This window comes from Pithys albifrons, chromosome 2 (genome assembly GCF_047495875.1).
Source record: "Pithys albifrons albifrons isolate INPA30051 chromosome 2, PitAlb_v1, whole genome shotgun sequence".
NCBI classification, from domain to species: domain Eukaryota; kingdom Metazoa; phylum Chordata; class Aves; order Passeriformes; family Thamnophilidae; genus Pithys; species Pithys albifrons.
Window position 1 is genome coordinate 27454229 of NC_092459.1, and position 20797 is coordinate 27475025.

Sequence of the window (20797 nt, forward strand, 5' to 3'; positions counted from 1 at the left end):
AGTCCTTTCCAAGCACTGTACAGCTCTGGCGAATCCTAAATCCAGAGGTTCTTATGAATTTTATCTTAAGCTGTTTTGAACACCAATGCTTTCTTCTAACATGCACAGAAGAACCTTAGCATTAACTCTAATGCTAACCTTAACTAGCAGGTCATCTCTCTGTCAGTCTTGACTGTGGCCTTTACTTAGCAGTGAATTAGCTGATACATAAAATGTGGGCAGCACATGTATGAAGATTTTTACTACAGTTTTGTTGTCTGATGGATCAATAGTTAGAAAGCTCACTCAGGACAGGAGAGACTTACCCAAAGTGAGGTCTCATTATTGCAAGATTCAGAACCTTTTCAGAAGGAATGAATCTCCATGCTGGAAGAATGAAATCTCCAGGCTGCAGGACATTTTGAAGTAAGGAAGTTTCTCTAATTCCCTCTATTCACCATTAGTCCTATTCTTTCATATCATAACTAAATATGGATTGTCTGGAAGGGAAAGACTACTCTGTTCTGCATATTGTAGTTAAGGTTTTCAATGATGAAAAGATATGCAACCAAAGATGTTAAGCATCAGTCACTAGAACCACTTGTCACCTGAAACTGGCTAACTATTATGCGTAATCTCAGACAAGAGCCAATAGGAAGCTATGTCCCTTTGTCCTACTGATGCATTTGTGTCAAATGTGTTTTTAATTTGCAGCCTGATAACCAATAAAAGGTGTGGTGCAGGTTCAGTCAGGATGTACACTGACTCACCAAAGAGAGGATAGGGAGATAAGGATTACTCTTATTGAAGCAGTTGTTGATTGGCCAGTCAGGTACACAAGATAACATCTGATCTAACAAAGAGACATCTCTAAGGGAGAAATAGAGTACTTACTTTAATTAAAAAGGGTGGTCAGATTATCTTCCAAATAAGAAAGAAATCAATGCATTTGAAGAAAAACAGATTAGATCTGTTTAGGCTCCTGGGAAGGACTTAGAAAAAAAAGGATTGGTTTTATAAAGCAAGTGTGTTGCACAAGAAAAAGGACATAACCTGAGCCCTGAAACATAGAGAAAATAGAACTCTTTATAAACTGAATATTTAGGAAATCTTGCTGAAAAACAGCTGAATAAAAGATGAGACCTACTGCTGGCATAATCCCCATATCAGTAGAGCAAATGTCAATTTTATTTTATTTCTCTGTTTTTATTTTTGCTTTATAAACTTTTGCAACTGATTTTTTTTTATTAGTTGGTTGTTTTATTTCAGTCTGGCCTGAGTTCAATTTGTTTTCAGAGTGCATTGGCGTACGTAAAGGTCTTTACTTCTTTCTTTAAAATTGTACATGGAGACAAATTAACTCCATTTGCCATAGCTCCACAGCATGTTCTTCAGAGAAGCCTCAGCTAACAGTTGTAGGATACACAGTAAGATTGTGTAAGAGCAGCAGGTGGTATCACAAGATACAGAGGAGGAGAGGCTGACAGCTAGGAGGGTTCTTAGGCAGCTAAGATATGAAGGAACAAGTATGAAACCTGAGGATCTTGAGAGAACATGTAGTACTGACTTTGCATGCTCGTTCTGTAGAGTTAGTAAAACTGAATGAAGCAGGAACTGGAATGTGGATGCCACTCCTTGTATTCTTGCAATGTGGCTACAAAATCCATGCTGTGCTTTGCCTGCATAGTTCTGCATAATTCTGCTTCAATAAGAAGGGGTGAGGGTTCTTTCACACCAGAATGTACTATCGTTAGGGGTTAAGTCACCTGCTGCAAATCTGTACCTATTCTACACCCCTCATGCAGAGCAGGAAATGGAACTTATCTCTTCCATTCACATTTTTCAGGAGAACCTAACTCCAGATTTTGAAAGGTAGTGTGTACCCATCTAGCTCCAAAAGAGAGCTTAGCTCCCTTATGCATCACCAGAGCAATGAGCACCATTTCAGTGCCTGACCACTAAATATATTCGTTTCTACCATTTTTATTTTGAGTCTTAATTTTCTTCCTTCATTACCATTGATATCCTTGGAGCCTAATTCAAAACCCACTCTGAGTAGGCTGGACATGTGCTGGTTTAATTTTAATCTGTCCTTTCAATCTACAATAGAATAGGATGTTGTAACAGTAACACTCATGGAAGCCTGGCCTCTTTTCTTCCCTTCGGTTTTGTTTCACACTTAACTCCTCTCCCTGCTGATCATAGCTGGCCTTGAAACTTGAACTAACAATACCAAGCTTCATTGCTTGTCATTTGGAAGAAACATTAGCAGTAGCTACAACCATCATCCAGGTTTTGACATTGTTAATTTCCAGGATAAACTTCTGAGCCTCTAATCTTTCCCAGCCCCTGGCAATATACAATGTACAAGATTCCTTTTTTGCTAAGAGGCCCTGTGAATAATAGTGCAGTGTAAAAGATTTTGTAGGTTGATCAATTGGAAAACACTACATGACAATTTTTCCTTAGTTCATCATAAATCTCCATATGTATTTATAGTCTAAACAAAATAACATGAAAGATTTTACTGATTTTGTGAGGCGTGTGTTGCATTAAGAGCACAGAAATTTGCTAGAAAAGAAAAAAACTTTTGCTTTCCAGCTAGTCCTCAGAGATCAAAGGGGTTGGGTGCAGTTAGTCTTAATTTCTGATTATAACCAATTCAGCGTTGTAAGTCCAGTTCCATTCAATAAAATTGTGTGGTTTACCAGTTCAACACTAGAAATCTGGTCAAGGTCAATAAGAACTTTCACAAACAGATTCACAAATAATATGGTTTACTGCTTAAACAGTAGAAGTCTGATCAAGTTCAGTAGGAACTTTCATGAATACAGATTCACAAATAATGTGGTTTACCAATTTGACACAATAAGTCTGGTTGAGTTCAATAAGAACTTTGCTTCCTGTAGTTTCTAAGAAATCATCTTGAGACAAGATATCCTGGAATGGAAGTGTGGCCCCTTGTCTGCTCCATTCATTCTGGAGGTCCATGAGGAAAAAAGACAAAGTTCTTACAAATTCTCAACAGACACCAACATCCTTTGTCAGTGCGTACAGAGGAGGAATGCCCAGTAGTTCTACGCTGATTCTCTGAAAGTGTCTACATGGTCAGACAAAGACAAAGCTATGGAAAGTGATTGGTTTCCCTCCAATTTTTAGTGTAGCAATACTCATCTTCTTAGGAGATTTTTCTCCATAATTTTGAGAAAGTAGGGAGAATGCACTTGTTCAAATGTCCAAACATTGGGCTTGTGAAAGGTACAGAAACAGAGCTGAATGAATGTCATTTGTCTGATGCTGTTCAAAAACATGAATGAATCCCATACCTGTAATACTGATAAGTCCATATAATAGCAGTATTACAGAGGACCAGTAATCAGGAACTATGCAGTAGGAGGCAGGAAACTTCTAGTATTTGTTTCATCCTGGTTTTGTCTTATAATTTTGGAATTTTCTTTCATTTTACACATTGATACACTTGCAGTATGCTATTAGCAGGGCAACTATTGATTACAGCACAGTTCATACACACTGTGTGCTAGATCGTGTCCTAAACTGTATGGACAGGAAAGTAAGTATAAAGACATAAAATGTTACCACAAGCATTAATACTCACTTCCATACATCTCCCCTTTTCATGGATGTTTTATATATAATAGCCAAACAGATAACCAAAGCAATTTTTGATTGTTCCGATGGACCTCACTATGAGTTATACATTATTAGAAAGTTAATCTAACAATGTATGCTTATAACTATAATGCCTCTGTTAAAAATCCTACTTTTTAGGGTTTAATATCTCATATGATTTAAATCATATTAAAATAAAACTTGGTTTCCAGCCCAGATGTACATTTGTTTTACAAAAGAATTGTTCATATAGGATTTATTTTTTATATAAAGATCAGTGAGAAAATTGAATTTTCAAAGGTTTCTACTTTCTGTAGGAAAACAAAAAGAAATTCACAGGTATGTCATTGAGGACAAATAAACAATTCAATGCCTGAACTGGAAAACTGGCCTCAGTCTTTAGGAAAATGAAGTGTTCTGGTTGGAGATCCAATAGCAAGATATTCATCACCCAGCTTTTTCTTGTTGTTATGGGTTCACCTAGGTGGGCCTAGATTTGGGCCCTGAAGTGTGGACTAGGCCGAAGCTGTCAGCTGACTTGAGCTGGGCTGAGCTAACAGCTGACCTCTTCTAGCCAGTAATTTTGTATTCCATACCACATTATGACATCATCTCCAGGGAAGTAGGAACCAGTGTGGGAGTGGTTAAGTCAGTCGCTTCTCAGCCCTCCTCTTGGGAGGACGCACGATGCTGTCCCAGGGGGGATGGAGAGGACCAGGCCCACCACTGGCTCACGGGGTACCTCAGGAAAGTAAAATGTGTTGTTCTGGGTCTCTCCTTTCTGCTTGGGTTTGTCTCCCTGGGTAATAAGCTTCTTCTTAAGTAACGTGTAGTTAGGACAGTAGAATTTGTGTGTTCGTTAAGAAGTTGAGGTGGGGAACTTGTTGTTGCAGATTTGTGTGAGTGTGTATTTGTACTCTCTTCTAATTGTCTCTTTCTTTCTGTGAAAAATATATGTAGATTTAGTATAAATGCAGTTTGAAGTGTTTTTTTTTCTTTCCCCTCTCTTTTCCTCCCTTTCCCTGGTGTTAGGAGGGAGGCTTTTCTCTCTGTGCTTGGGGGGGTTGGCAGTTGCTTATCTCAAACCAAGACACTTGTGATACCACACAAAATCAGACATCCTTTTTGGGACATTTGCAGTATTTTAGACATGTAGTCTTAAGGCAGGGTTTTTTCTATTTTATTTATTTTTGTTTCCATTATTTCATACATTGGATTTTCTGACAATGAGGGGAAAGGAAGCCCTGGGCCATAATGGCCTAATGTTAATCATATTAACAATTTCATACTGAACAATACTTTTTTTTTAAAATGCATTTTTATATGTGACATTATTAAGGAAAGTGTGTTTGCCTCCACCTGTTCTTTCTGCTTTTTTTAGTTTGTTGGTTTTTTTAACTTTTGGAAAAACTGCAGATAAACCAGATGTTGCCTTGTACTGCTGATAGGAATAAGACTGATCACTGAAGAAATTATGCATGCTTAGAGGTCAAGTCTCAGATATATGGACATGCACAATTGAAAGAAGACTACTGCAGTTGAGCCTTCCCTGGGATTTTAGGTCCAGGTGTAAAGAAGTAAGCAGGTGTTGGAAGGACTTTATCTTCACTAATGTGCCAGCTAGCACATCCAAACAGGCACAGTGGTGTACATACTCTGCTACTCATAAGGGCCATGAGCTTCTTTATTACCTTTTGCTAGGCTAAAAAATTCTGATATCTGAATTTTCCATGTGCTTCTCATTATTTTATGTCAATCTTTACTAAGAATAGAGTTTGAATACCAAAGTTTGTCCTAAAGGAAAAATGCCACCTATTTGAACAGAAAAAAAAAATTGTACAAAATTATACATACTCAAGAATTAATCAGAATTTAAATCATCCCAGCAGAAAAATATTATAATTTCTTAAATTCTGTGTAATTTACTTTCTTCAAAGCTGTAATTAAACACTTAAATAACAGCTTCTTGCTGTTATTTAAGTATTGTAGTGTAATGGTCAAAAAGCTGTCTTATCCTACTTTAACCATAGATTGCAATCATCAAAGAAATTACTCAAGTGAGCTACCATCATACATGTATAGCAGGATGATAACTCTTTGCTACTGATGATCACAACCCAGCCAATTACTTGGATCACAAGTTGCCAATATGGGAAAAATAGAGTTGCTAGCTTTATTTTTTTCTCTAAAAAAAATCTCCCTAAAAATAAAATCTTTAATTTGAAAGACATTTCTTCAAAATGAACAAATAAGGTAGACAGTGTGCAATATGAAATCAAGACCTTTATTAAGTGGAGTCACAAGTGATTTTCATTTATCAAAATGTTAATGTAAACAAAACAATGCAATTAGTAAGATATGTATTTTATTAATTAAAAAAATAGTAAGTGGTCAACCATGTCATGAGACCAAGAGATATACTGCAAAATAAGGGAAATATAGTTGTTAGAACATCAAATGTGGCCTGATCATCAGTCTTTGTCAGATTGGCAATTGTCTGTGAATGAATTTTTTATTCTACAAAAATGCTCCTGTCCTAGGAAACTACATTTCCTTTTCCATATATGAGATAGTCATATTATTGTTTTCAGTAGTGAGCATAATTTTTATATAATGCAATATGGCATATAACATTATCGAAGAGTAAAACCCACACTTTCTTCTGCGATATCATACATGATTAAACTAATTTTCCGTATATCATTTGGTTATTATTTTTGTTATGTAGCATATTCCCAATTCTTTATTAGAACTAAGAAGTTTCCATTAAACTCTGAAAGGGTATTGAAACACTCCTCTGCAACATTCCTCTACCTGTAAAGCTACTCTGAGAAGTACACACCTACAGGTAAATACTGGAGCTGAGGGGTTCTTGGTGCATATACTGTATTAGCCATAGAACCATGGGCCCAAATTGCATCCTACTTATAATTTTTGCTTTACTTTCCCAATTCTCCTGGTTTTCCCCCTCAGCTGCAGGATGACAGAAGATCTGCAATGGTAAATCTATGCTTCTTGGGAATTCCTTTGCTTCTATCATGGGACTTCTGCCAGGTTGATTAAATCATCCATAGCTCAGTAGAAAAGTACAAAAATTGCCAATAATGGGCATGAACCTACATCTATATTTGATACATATTTTCAATTCAATAATTCCCTTTGATATAAATAGAACATGTGTTAATAGTACCTGTCACTCCTTTATAGCTTTCTTCATAATAAGAAAGATCCACAGGAATAATAGGTGCCCTTTTACATATTCATATGATAACCCTGAGTGTTAGACACATAGTCAGAGGAAATCACACCAAAAAGAAATGAAGCTTCAAATATGAGATAGATTCTGATTGGCCCAGAAGAGTTGCATTACAAGAGGGACCGGTCATAAATGGAGGACTTAACAAAATGTAGCATTGACATGTTCTAAATAAAATAGTTTCAACTCTATCTTTCTATTACTTATTTAGTTTGTACCTAAAACCAAATACCTACTTTATGTCAACAAGTCAAAATTAGCAGCATGTCTGAGTGAATTAATAATCATGTATTTACTGTTCTGCTGGCAAAAGCATCATGCAACAAATTGCAGTTACCCTTTTCATTTGGTTCTGCTCATTACTCCATTCCCTTCATGGACTTAGTATAACATTCTGTGCAGCTTCTCTCAACCATGATTTCAACAGGCTACAAATATATTTATTAACGAAGTTAGGTATTTTTTAGCTGCATTAGTTAGGAAAAAAAGAAGGAACATATTTAATCAGTGAATTTTCATCTGCTACATGTTCAAACATAATGCTAATTTAGCAAGAAATTGAAATGTATTACTGAAAAAAAATGAACAATAAAGTGTAAAAAGTGTCCATATGAGACTGATTCTGTTCCTGCCATGTCAGTGGTCTTATTGTTGAGCCCAATTAAAATAGTTTCTTAATTTCAGACTCCTTTTGGAAATTATACTGAAATTTTCAGTAATATTGGAAAAGTTTTGCAAAATATATAGTGTATTTGTGGTTCACCTACTGTATGACTGGAATTTTGTATTTGTGCACGTGTCTTGAAGAGCAGAGTGAGCCCTTCTAAACCTGCTGGACTGCCTATGATTTATACTAATTTAAATACAGTTATAATTAGATGTTTTGTTTTAAACTAAACTGGTATCTGTAATTGTCTACATTTTATAATTAGAACTTCTCTAATTCTTGTCCATTGGACACCATCTGGAAAGATTTAGTGCTGACTGGATGTATTCTGCATCCAGTGCTTTTCAGCATGGTGGGAATTCAATTTATTAAATCTTATTCTCAGGATGACTAATACCATCCTTTTCTTTTATAATATGTCAATTTCTCTTAAGCTATCAATCCTTAATATTCAATCAGCAGAGATAAATGCATTTTATTTGGCCTTAACCATGTGTCACAATAAGAGATGATGCAGGAAAGCTAATAAACAAAATTGTTTAAGTTATTCAGAAGATAATACTTCTGAATTTAGAATATGTAACTATATTTTTCAAAGTGGATGTTGATTTAGCCTGTGGCTCTCTGAAAGATACAATTTGTGAAGGGAAGCTAATAAACAGCTTTAGTGACTTGAAGAATTGGTGATTTTCTCTCAATTGTTTCCCTCGGTTGCAGTTTGTTTTGTTTATTACAGGATTCTTGTTTGAAAACAATAGTGTGTAGGGGTTACATCTGGTATGTTCAAAAACTAGTGGCATAAAATGCTGAGGTGGCCTGGAGTGAACTGCACACTGAGAGCAGGATTGGGATAACAAATTGCCTTTGCATGAGGGCCCTGGCATATAGAATCACTTACAGAGGTGTGTTGTCAAGGCAGAAGAGGTGAAACAAGGGTGGTCACAGGGACTGGAAATTACTATTCCCCCACTTTCTTTCTTCCACCTTCATTCTTCCTTTTTTTCAAGCCTTTTAGTGACCTGAGGTGAAATGGATAGGAACTGACAGCAGGCACGCTGCTGCTGGCAGCAGAGTCCCTGCAGTTGCTCCTTGGACATGGAAGGAGGAGGAAAAAGAAGAAAGAAACCCAGTTGTTTCTAAGCGTAACATATGTAAAGATAATATGTTTGCTTTAGTTGAAACCGACCCCTTTTTCCTGTAGAAATTATTCCCCCCACACTGCAGTTCAGGGAAAAGGAGAGATGATTTCTTGTCTCTCCCTCTCCTTCTCCTTGCTTGCACAAAGAAAACGTGGGTTGATACCATTTTTATTGTTCTGCTGGGGTGGTTTTCAGACCTCGTATTAGCATATTGAATGTCTAATTGAATTCGGGGGCTGTGTTAATCATCTTGTTTTGTTTAGGGGTGATTGGTGAAAGGTGCCAGCAAATGATTGCTTTGGCTTGGGGTTAGCGTGGTGCTGCCACCCCAAGAAAAAGAATCGAGAAGGGGGAGGGAGCCAGGGAAAGGCGAGTTGACTGAGTGATGTCTGGAGGGCGAACTCGTGTGTCTCTTTGGTGATGTGTGCTGCTGTACTGAAATCCACCCCTCTGCTGGAGCTAAGGCAAGAGTTGGAGGCATCTGATGCTGCCGTTTCCAGGGTGAAATTTCTAAGGCTGATCGCTAAAAACAACAACCAAAAAAAAAATCCTCAGCAAAAAATAGCAGTCAGAACAGAGGATCCGGCATCTCGCGGTCCAACTGGCATAACCCAGACAGACGTTTGAGAACCACATGCTTTTAACCTAGCCACACACACTGTGGGGGGGAAGGGACCAAAAAGACACTGCAACTACCGAACATCACATTTCTTACAAAAGGGCCAGAAACAGAGCGGGTAGAAAAAGAAAAAAAAGAGAGAGAGAGAGAGAGGAAAAGCCTCCCCCTCTTCCCCCGATGAGTTTTTCGCAGTGCTCTGGTGAGGCTCGGAGGTGGCTGGCAGCGCAGGGGGCGGCTGCTGCCGCGGCTGGCGGGGCTCCGCGCAGCGCAGCGCGCCGGACGCTCAGCACCGCGGCGCCGGACAGCTCCGCGCCCGCGCCCCGCCCGGCCCGCCGCTGCCCCACAACAAGTACCGTGCCGCTGTCCGGAACTCCGCCGCACGCTCCCCGCGCTTAAACTGCATTGTCTCCGCACGGAATCGGCCGTCAGGCGTAATTACCCCCATTTCCCCCCACCCCCTCCTCTTCTCTCCTTTGCAGGAACGACTCTTTGGGAACCTGGTCCACCCAGGGATGTAAAACTGTGCTTACCGATGCATCCCATACGAAATGCTTATGTGATCGTCTCTCTACCTTCGCCATTTTGGCTCAGCAACCTAGAGAAATAGTAAGTAACAAAGGAGGGGAAAAAAATCCAGTTTTAATGCAAAAGGCAATGCGGGGTGGGGGAGTTGCGGGGGGAGGGGGCAGCTCGTCCTTCTTTCCTCTCAGGTATATTGCAGACGTTGCATTGAGGAATTGTTTAATATTGCAGGTAGGCAAATGTTAGTCTCCTGGTGTCTACACTGCCTCAGATAAATGAATTCAAGATTCTGTGATATAACTAAATCCTCGTGAAATTTGCATGCTCTCGAACTCCATAAATTTTTCAGAGAAAGCCTTCAAATTGTGGTGCAAATGTGTAGAAAACTTTTGTATTGAACAATTAAGGGAATGTACAGGGCTTTATTATTGCTCTTGGTACGAAAACCCTAGATACTGTAGTTAAACAGATTGCAGATCTGCATTGGACATTTTCAGCACAGATTTTCTATGTAGTCTCTTGATATGATGTAAGAAAAATGATCAAGTTTTCATGAGAATGAGGCAACATTAAGTGTATAAGCAGACATTCCCAGGATTATTAAATGTAAAAATAGCTAAAAAGCAAATATTTGTGAAGTTATCCTGCCTAAGCATAATTTCTCTTTCCTGGTTTTGGAAGCGTATGATCAGACTCTTTTTAATAACAAAGTAAATCAGTTTGGAACAAAGTGGTTGAAATAAAATACTACTTTTCTGACTGAGATGTGGCCTAAAAGTACATCTGTCTTATCTCCTGTTTGGGTGGCAAAAGATACCCTGATAAATTTAATTTACAAAACATCCCTGAGGCTTTAAAAAACATTTTGTTAAATCAAGCACTATATCTTTTCAAACTTTTAGATCTAATTTTTTTCCATATGTATTAGCAAACCCCATGCCTATTTAAGCATGTGAGTACATATACATACAGAGGAAAAACCTGACCTGATATCTTGGGATAATAGTTGCTTTTACAGCAGAGAAAGCTAGTTTATTTTCAAGGTCATTCTTTTCTTTTTTCCTCTTTTTTTTTAATTTCTTATTAATACACTAAGTACAAATGAAATAATTTTGATTTTGAGACTTTTTAAATGCAAGACTTATGATACTGTTGCCATAGATATCCTGCCATTCCTTCTATGCAATTAGAGGCCCAAGGAAATTAAGCGTGTGAGAATAGTGGATTGAAGTCAAAGTTATTAAAAGTCAGAAAGTTTGGTAATTCTGCAACAAGCATGAATCAAATTCTGGGACAAATTACTGGAGGATCTTTAATATATTGTAGTGAAACCAAGCTGTTGGTTTAATGCACAATCCTAAATATTGCTGCTTCTCAAGAGAAATATATCTTTTAATTAATGCTAACTGGGGAGTCATTTAAACTTGTGCTAATGCCTGTTATATTGTAATAATACTACTTTATTTTTTTAAAGTATCATGCAGGTGTTACAGGGTGTTTTAAAGCTCAAAGGCCTCTGAGAAATATATTAAGCAGATCTCAGAGTTATGTATGGATCAGTTTTGGAATTAAGTTGATTCCTGCTTCATAAGTAACATTACTGAAACTGTAACAGTGGGCTGCTTTTATAATTTTGCTTTTGTTGCTTTTTTCTTTTGACTTGTTGTTTTAATTGCTGGAGGATGTTCTTTCTTCATGGTTGTCTGTTGTAACCTACAGATCATGGAATCATCTGGTACACCCTCAGTGACCTTAATAGTAGGCAGTGGTCTTTCATGCTTGGCTTTGATCACCCTAGCAGTTGTCTATGCAGCGTTATGGAGGTATGTAATGGATTGAGAGAGCTAAATGTAAATACCTAGTTATATTTAGTTGAATTGCAATTTAAAGAGAGCATTAAATGCAACATTTATTGTCTGGAAAATTAAAATAAATAAAAGCAAAATTTAGTGCATGTTTTGATGCCTAAATTTGTTGATGTGATTGATCAGTTTTACTGTCTTGGCCTATTGGTGTTGTATACCCCACTCTTCTCCTTCCCCCTTCAGTGTGAATGGTATTGCTGTTTTGGTGGGGTATTCATACTGCTAAATAAAAACAGGATTCTTATATGTGATATATTTCATATGAGGCTTATGGCCTATACCTTTAACTACTTTTTCTCCATTTACATTTTTAAGCCAAACTTAGTTGTGACAAAATAAACATATCTAAGTGTCACATCACATATTGAAGATTTGTAGAGGTTTAGTCAACTAGTTTTGAGTTTATTCGCATCAGTTTTAAGTTTGAATGAAGACCACAAAATTAAATACTGTGGTGGTACATTCCAGTCACAGACTTTCTTTCCATCCTAAGTTTACAATATTGAAATATTCTATTTATTTAAAAATACAATAAATATTTATGGAGTAAATTAATTAGAAAAGTCATGAGTAATATCATGATGTCTTAGTGCAGAAGAAACACAAAATTAACGTGAAAAGTCATGCAAAGTAATATATGTTTTTAAAAAGTGAACATGGATTCTCCTTTACCTTTTTTTAGTAATAAAAGAAAAATAAGTTTTTTTGCAAGTGATGAGAAACACAGGGATAAAGTAATAATTTTAGAGTAATATAAAATCAACCAATAAAGTTCTGCCTTTAGAAGCAGCTTGATAATTTTGCACCTTTTTCCCTTTCACTCTCTTATGTACCACAGAGGCTCACAGGATTAGAAATATATATAATAAATAAGAATATCTAGTTACATAAGTTATGATGGGAGTATAAAAATTATCAGCTCTTGTCTGTCAAAACTAAGAATGAGAGTATTTCAGGATACAATTCCCCTCTGAAGAACTATAGCGTTATTTTTGCCCTCCATGATATATTTAGGTCTTGGATAGAAGTTCTGTCATGCTCAGTGGAACTGGTCTTCTCCATTATTTAAATCAGACATAAGGAAGACATTTTTTAGTGTGAGGGTAGTAAGGCACTGAAACAAGTTGCCCAGAGAAGTTGTGGATGCTCCATTCCTGGAAGTTCTTCAAGACCAGGTTGGACAGGGCTTTGTGCAACCTGGTCTAATGGAATGCCCATGGCAAGGGGCTGTAACTAGATGATTTTAAGTTCCCTTCCAAACTCAAGCCATTCTATGAATCTGTTAACTTCTAAGCAGAGATAAAACATTATGTGCTACGGATTTAGTGTGGGATCTGCATCCAACTTAAGATGGGATAACTCATATAGATCTCAGTGTTCTATCAGTAAGATATTTTTAACGTATTATGACAACTGAGTGGCATGTCATTTGAAACATTAAAATTCATCTTTATCATGCTTCTTGAGAGCACATAAGAAACAACCATAGGAAGAAGATAGACACTGAAACTTGTATGTGTATATGCTTGTTTTTATAAATATAGGGGTAGGGAGAAATCTGATGTTTTGACCCTATGTCTGTATTTATAGTTTAGAATACCCACCTTCCCTTTAAAGTGATATGAATTAGATGTATTCTGGTCCATAAAAGGCTTGTGGGAGCATTCTTTTATGTTCATTGATTTGACGGCCCCAACTGAAAATTCAAACTGAAAAATAAATTCAGTATCAATCCTATATTCACCCTTCCCTTGCCTTGCCTTGTCTTCCCTTCCCCTCCGTAGCAGTGGCCTGGCAGAAAAACTAAAACCTTCCTAGCTTACATCAGTGCTTTAAGGTCTTGCTTGCACTGCATTTACTCAACTACTAAGATCCTTTGTAGTCCATGGATACTCAGTGTTGGGAACTAGCTCAGGTGAATCGATAGTTACCGATTTAGAAAGTAGCACCATGCTGTCTCTGTGAGCAAAAGAACTACACTTTCTTTATTTGTTTGCAAACACATAGAACTAGCCTTAAGAATGTTGCTATATTTTAAGGAAAGATGTGAATCGCGGTATCAGGGTTGTTCTGTCTTTAAAAAAATGTAATCACTTGAATCACTTGATATCTGAGCAAAAGGACTACAATTAAGTTCATGTGCAAAACTCAGCATTTCTTTTGGGTTCAACAGTCTTTTCTATGACTTCCTCAGAGTGTCAAATGTGGGTGTACAGCTCAGGAGGAGAGTGAAATATTAACTGAACTCCAGTGAGAAATATATGGTATAGGTCATAGAAAATATAAAGATATGTCATAGTCTGCAAAGGAACTGAGGCCACTGAACTTTCATTTATTTTAGTAGTCAACTTTTACTATTAGCATCTCTGAAGATCAGGTCAGAAAGATGCTTCACCTGAAACCACAATCATTCTCTTCCTGTTCTGTAACATATAAAAGACTGTACACAAAAAAATGAGAATATTTGCATCTTGTAGGAAATATGTGATAAGAGTATTTGACTTTTTCATACTAAAGATACAAGTAAAATGAATACGGTAAGTTTGCAAGAGCAACTGTGATGATCAATGCTATAATTTATTATTTCTGTACAAAATCAGCTAATTTTTGGCATCAGGTCTTGTGAAGATATTACAGTACTACTGTTTCTTCATAAAATTATTTCATAAATCTCATGAAACATCAGGAATAATGTTATCCTTATAACATTTTTCAAAATGCACTGCTATAGTGTCATCAACCAACCTGCACCTTATTTATGCAGCATGGACCAAATCTTCTGTTTATGTAAATTACCATATTTTTGCTGAAGTTGGTAATTATGAGTGGTCTGCACCAGCTGTGGATTTTCCCAGGGATGAGCAGAGAGAATAAAACATTCCTGACATGAATGCGTGCAAGCCCATTGCTATCAGAATGGTGTTAGGACAATGTTACCAGCAATTTTTAAAAGAATTATTGATAGATAATTTTTAAAAAATACCAAGATACTAAGAGCAAATTGCAGATTACCTATCAAAATATCATAGTTCTGATGGCTGTGATGTGATAGCTCTCAAATAGCCTTTTTGAGCACTTGAAAGAACATCTCTCAGAATATCTCCAATATTTAATGCAAGAACTGCATCAAAGCTTTGTATAACTTACTAGTTGTTTTCCTTTTAGAAAAGTTGTATCTTCTCTTTGTTTATTTAAACAGGTACATCAGATCTGAGAGATCAATAATTCTAATCAATTTCTGCCTGTCTATTATCTCATCAAACATCCTTATCCTGGTTGGACAAACTCAGACACATAACAAGGTATGATGATGGATTGTATTAAATTTGCACCTAAAGATTGATATTTTTGTTTTGTTTGTGTTCAGCTTAAAATAATTGCATACATTTAGTCCCATACTCATAGGACTTGGTGTTTTGGGTAAAATATTAGCAGACAAGGGAAAATATTTACTGTATTTCATAGTCTTTTTTTGACTTCCACAAATCCCTTTTGGTATTGTTCCCTCTGGATAAGCTGTGTTCTCTGTGGTAGTCTTGTGTTTTATAACTAAATTTCAAAGCAAAAAAGTTCAAAGACTCAACATCAAAAGCACAAATTCTGGTTCATTATAATAGTTGTAATAGGATTGTGCTACAGTGTTTTTGTCTTTTTATTAACACAATCATACTCAAAAGGCAAGTAGAAATTGCTTAGAAGTTAGAGCATGATTCTTGAAAATGTGCAGAAACAGACATCGTAACAAGCCACGGAACTGTTAGATCTTTGACTGATGTAGCTATAAGAAAGTAATAACCATGCAAACCTTACTTAGTGATATATTGATGATTTATTGCTAATCTGTTCTCTGAACGTAGTATTCATTTGTGCCTCTGCTGTAGAGCAGGCCTGCCAGTGTTTTGAGGAATCACCCAATGCCTAGGGACGGTAGGCAAATTTCAGAAATAACAATAGGTGGTTGCTTAAAAGTATCTATAACTACAGGATTGTTCGGAATAGAAAATAGTATGTAATTGCTTCATTGGGCAATATGTGATAGAATGCTGTTAAGTTTTGGAGTCAGCGAGTATTTGTAAAGTCGTTCTTTTTCCTAAAATGTTAAACTACTTAATGCCCTGCTCATTGTAATTGTTCCCATGTTGAGTGAAACACATTCATCATCTGCTCTAGGATGTATGGTGTTTCTCCAACACACCTGTAATTAATCATTTATTCTTTTCAAATAAGTGCTTAGAAGTGTAGCTGCCAGAAGTCTCATAAATTCAATGCAAGTTACATAGCTGTACTTTGTAAAACATACCCAAACCAAACATAGTCATTTCTTATACAAAATTTAACAAAATTATTGAAATTAAGATATTAGTACACTTTTGAAAGTAAGTAGAGGTACAAATGAACAAAATATGGATTTGCAGAAGAAACCCACAGATTTTATTCAGGGGGAAAAAAAGTCAGAAATGTGCTAGCAGATTCAGAGTACCAGAGGGCAGAAGATTAATCCTCCCTGAATTTCAGCACTAACACACATAGTCATATATACTATTTTATTATGTATTTCAAGAAAAGATATGGTTCAGTAGCTAAAAATTCCTGTGTACATTGCTGCTGTAGAATGAGAGTTTGAGGGAATCAGAACAACTGTGTTGGATAATGCACTCCCTAGATATGCTGGCAGCCTTTCTTTCATGCTTGACTCAGGGAACTCTGAACTATAACACACTCCTAGTCCAGTTCTTTCCTATTAATCTTAATCTCTTTGAGCTCTCTCACTTCTGCTTCCTGAACTCCTGAAAGCAGAGATATTTCATTGGCATGTTTTTGACTCCAGCAGAACATAAAAATGCAGATGTTAAAAGGAAATAATTGCCAGAAAAAACCCAACACATCATAAAGTTTAGATTTTAATATATAGCCTGAAAAATTACTGTAAAATACCACTTTTTGCTACACTTGTCTTCTTTTTGAGTCCACATCTTGCTTTTGATACATCTACCACCCAGGGCCTTCTAGCCAGGGAGCAACTCTAATGGATCAAAGTCAGCATACATTTTTCATATCAAGGAAGACATTCCTTGTTACAGACAAAAAATATTTTTTTCCCAATGTCCATTGTTAGGGGAATATATTGGAGCTCTAAAATGCTGGCCTTTGAATTCACCATCAACAAAACAGCCAGCTAAAGCCACTGTTTAGTGAGAACTTACTCAAAGCAATCAGATCCGGCTATGACTTCATTGTGTTTGTAAGTAGGGATATGTTTAGGCATCAGATGTGTTTGAATTCAAGTTCTGAATTTTTTATTTTCAAGATAATATATGACCTGAAGAAACCAGTGTTTGAGTCTTAGTCTGTAGTTCCAGATTACATTACTTACATCTGTAAGGAAAGCTATGTTTTAATTTTGCTGAACTGGAAAATTAAGTCCATAGATGGAAACTTTAGAAACAAAATCAGGTCCTGACCTGTGGTTTAGGATTAAAAAGATTTAGATTTGTTTCTGAGACTTTATTATTTATTAGAAGTCAAATGCTGTGGGTTTTTAGTGTTTGTTTGAAAATTTTGGAAGAAATTTGGGGAATATTTTATTAAGAAAATGTAATGTTCAAGTCAGCAAAAATTTTTTGCTGAATAAAGGCTGAAATAATGTTTTATGGCAAGAAAATGTGCTCTTCTTTTTTAATGTATTGGAGAACATTTGAGAAATATGGTATGCCAAGTTTGAGTTTGTTTACTCTGTTCCATTCTCACTCTTATGTTCATACTATTCTCAGATTATTGGGGCACCTGGTTAATTTCCATACAGTACTGTAAATATTCACACTACTGAAGCATATCCCTTTTTCCTGTGCTTTAGTTTGGCGCTGAGTTTAAATTACCCCTAGCTCTCTATTTGCCTATATTCCCTTTGAGAATACCAAAGATGTATTTATAACAAACAGCATATTTTTGGTCTCTTTGCAGTTTGTGGTTTTCTTTGTTTGTATTAAATACTTCACCAGCTACTTTTATTTTATATTGAAAGCTCAGTATATCCTCCATATTTTACCAGAAGCTTCTTTTAGTGAAGGCTAAGTGAGTTTGAATATGGCATTCTCTTTGGTACAAATAAGTTCTGGTTTTTTTCAGTAAAAAGTTCACCTCCCCTGGACAGAAATGGACAAAGTATTTACCAAGGATGTGTATAAGGAATTTGCATTCTTTTAAACTAACATAGTTTTTCCATTTCTAGGATTGGCTTTTTAAAAAGTTATTGGTTTTTCTCCAGTTTCAGTAACTTGAGGATACCAACAGTAGACCAGATGTCTAGGTCATGAGGCTTTTTCAGCTTGTTTTAGAGTAGGTCATGATGGGAGTCATGGAGGGAAGTAGAATTACCCTTGGAAGATTTGGATTGGGATAGCAAAAAAGCCTTTTGTCAACCAAAAAGCTTTTCTCCTTTATTCCTTATTAGCCAAACATGTTGCGCATTTTATTGAAGGACACAGCTGAGAAATGTTCTGATTTTTTCATTATGTTTCCCCAAACCTTTTAAAACACAGAACTTTATTCAAAGCTTTCTTAATGCTTCAGACTGTGTAAGACACTTCTGTTTTGTCAGGTCTTGTTTTGAAATACGGGTCACTGAAGGGTGAATTTACAAAAATGTTATGAAATTAATTATGTATCTTGTTAAATATAGACAGTGTTATACAGTGCATGAGAAGCATATTAATTTATTTTTAGTATTTCTTTTTTTTTCTTTCCAGTGTTAAATGTTAGCCACATAATCATTTTTAAATTTGAGGATATGCAATTGCTACACTTTAACAAATGAATTTAGTTTTAATGCTGAAATTAAGTAAAACTTCTCATTTATAACCTAACTCTCAATTATCTGTTATTTCACAAATCCTATGACATATATAAAAGCATTACATATTTACTTTGAAAAGGACAGACAGGTGCTTTTGAGGAAATACATGTCAGTGATTTGTAGCTTTCACTGTATCATAACTCTTGCTACATTTCCTAATGTTCTTCTTGCCATCAAGAAAAATGGCTGTATTTCCTCTATATGTAGACCTTTAGCACTTAAGCTATAAGCTTTTACTATACTTCTGATCCCATTTAATGAATAGATTTTCTATTCCCCATAAGATATTGATTAATATTATGTGGATTTTTTCAGAAAATTGTCTTTCATTTTGCATGTATTCAGAAAATAACTGGGGGTTTTTTAGTTTGGTCTAAATAAAAACACATTACCTGTTTGATATAATAGTTCCTATATATCTGTTTTTCCTGTGAAGAAAACAAAGAGGAATAAAATTTAAAATAAACCGTATCATTCATTATATGTATGGACAAAAGTTAATTTATCTGTTTCTGACTGTATTTAAGAGTTCAATGATAAAGTTTGGCTTACTTGGAAGAAACAGTCATATTTTAAAATAAGTTTTTAAAGTGCCATAAGACTCAGTGCATTTTGTTAGCCCTCGCCAGGTCTCTGTGCCTACCAGGGAAAGAACAGGGAAGATGTTAAGTCAAGATTTAGTAACCCTGATATTTTGTGTCATCCCTGTTTAGTTGGAATATTCAGTTTATTATTCTTGCTATTATATTTGAAATTAATCTCTTCGACCATGCCTGAAAGTGTATGAAAGAGACATGTCCTGACCGTGTAAGCAAATAACAACCTATCAGTAGCTTTGATAAATGCATTGTAAAGACCCCATTAAGTTTGTAGATAAGATTAGAATGTTTGTTAAATAGGCTGACTAGACAAAAATAACCCACTTTTACTACTTTTTAATAGAGGTGTCAGACTGAAAAAAGCAGATAGAAGTGTAAGGAGCTGAGAAGCCACAGCATACCATTCCCATAGCACTCTGAAGTAGCTGACTGTGTAACTAGAGTTCCCTCAGGTTTTGAGAGACAGTGGGTGGTGGGATCCCCTGAGAAACCTGCAAATGTTCAGGTGATACTAATGCTGCCTCTAACCACGTGGCTCTTGCCCCATATCTGCCACTGTCTTACAGATGCAGACATCGTAGCAATATATCTCCTAGGAAACAGCGGGGAAGGCCTAAGAGCAGATGGAATGAACAGAGAAATGATGCTAACACAGCATTAAGGTTGTGCTAGAAAATCAATGAGGAAGTAGGGAATTCAGCACGTCAGGCAATAGCACTCTGTATTTCAAGACTTTCTGGAGAAGTTCAAAGGAATATCCTCCGTTTAAGCAGCTGAAGTCCAGGAAAATATATCCTTCCATTTTTGCCAGTATCCAACTTCCAAATTAACACCTACTCTGCTGATTGTCATCTTTTTCTTTGTGTGACAGCTTTTTGAACAGCTGACCCAGTCTCTGATATGGGTCATCCATCCCAGAAACATACCGATAAATAGGTCAGCAGTGAGTGCACTGCACCGCACACATCTGTCCTCTGTGTGTTTGGAAATTCAGAAACAATCAAAAGGAGAAGAGCTCACTTAACTGGATAGCTATTACAGGATTAGGTCTGTTTAAGCAACACCGTTTTACCATGTGAATTCTGAAAAAACCTGTTAACATCAGCTGAATTAACTACCTGCTTTTAGATTCTCAGGAGAACCTCTGGGAGCAGATCTTTCTTACCCAAGATCAGTAAACATTGTCATTCATGTTACCATTACCTGCCTCAAAGGAAAAGGTAACATTCTTCTCAAAAGCACCTGCCAGACTGTTTCTCAAAATACATCAACTTTATCATTCATTTTGCTATATCTAAACAAAACAGACATTTTGATTGTAAGTGGATTACAGGGATGAAATTGGTTAGATATTAGGAGCATGTGTTCTCTGCCTCCAATCCCCTGAACCTTCCAAAGAGCTTTGTGAACTATTTTAGAATCATGGAATTGATCAGGTTAGAAGATCTGTCCAGTCTCATTCTCAAGCAGGGTCAGCTGTTAGGTCAAAATGAGTGGCTCAGGGCTTTATATAGTCAAGTCTTGAAATCCTTCAGGTGTGGAAACTGCACAGCTACCTTGGGAAATTTGATCCACTGCTTGATTGTCCTCATGGTCAAAGTATGTGTTCCTTATACCTGTTCTGGACCTCTCTTGTTTCAATTGATGCCCATTGTCCTTTGTCATCCC

The 20797-nt window shown here is 36.4% G+C and overlaps 1 protein-coding gene across 8 annotated transcripts in view; it reads left to right on the plus strand.

Moving 5' to 3' along the window:
• ADGRB3 (adhesion G protein-coupled receptor B3) overlaps positions 1 to 20797 on the plus strand; it is a 478263-nt gene that overhangs the window by 363928 nt on the left and 93538 nt on the right. For all 8 annotated transcript variants that reach the window (XM_071548514.1, XM_071548520.1, XM_071548521.1 and 5 more), the window contains 3 exons: positions 9770 to 9896; positions 11532 to 11635; positions 14877 to 14979. In XM_071548514.1, the coding sequence (XP_071404615.1) occupies positions 9770 to 9896; positions 11532 to 11635; positions 14877 to 14979 (334 nt within the window). The remainder of the gene's footprint in view (positions 1 to 9769; positions 9897 to 11531; positions 11636 to 14876; positions 14980 to 20797) is intronic.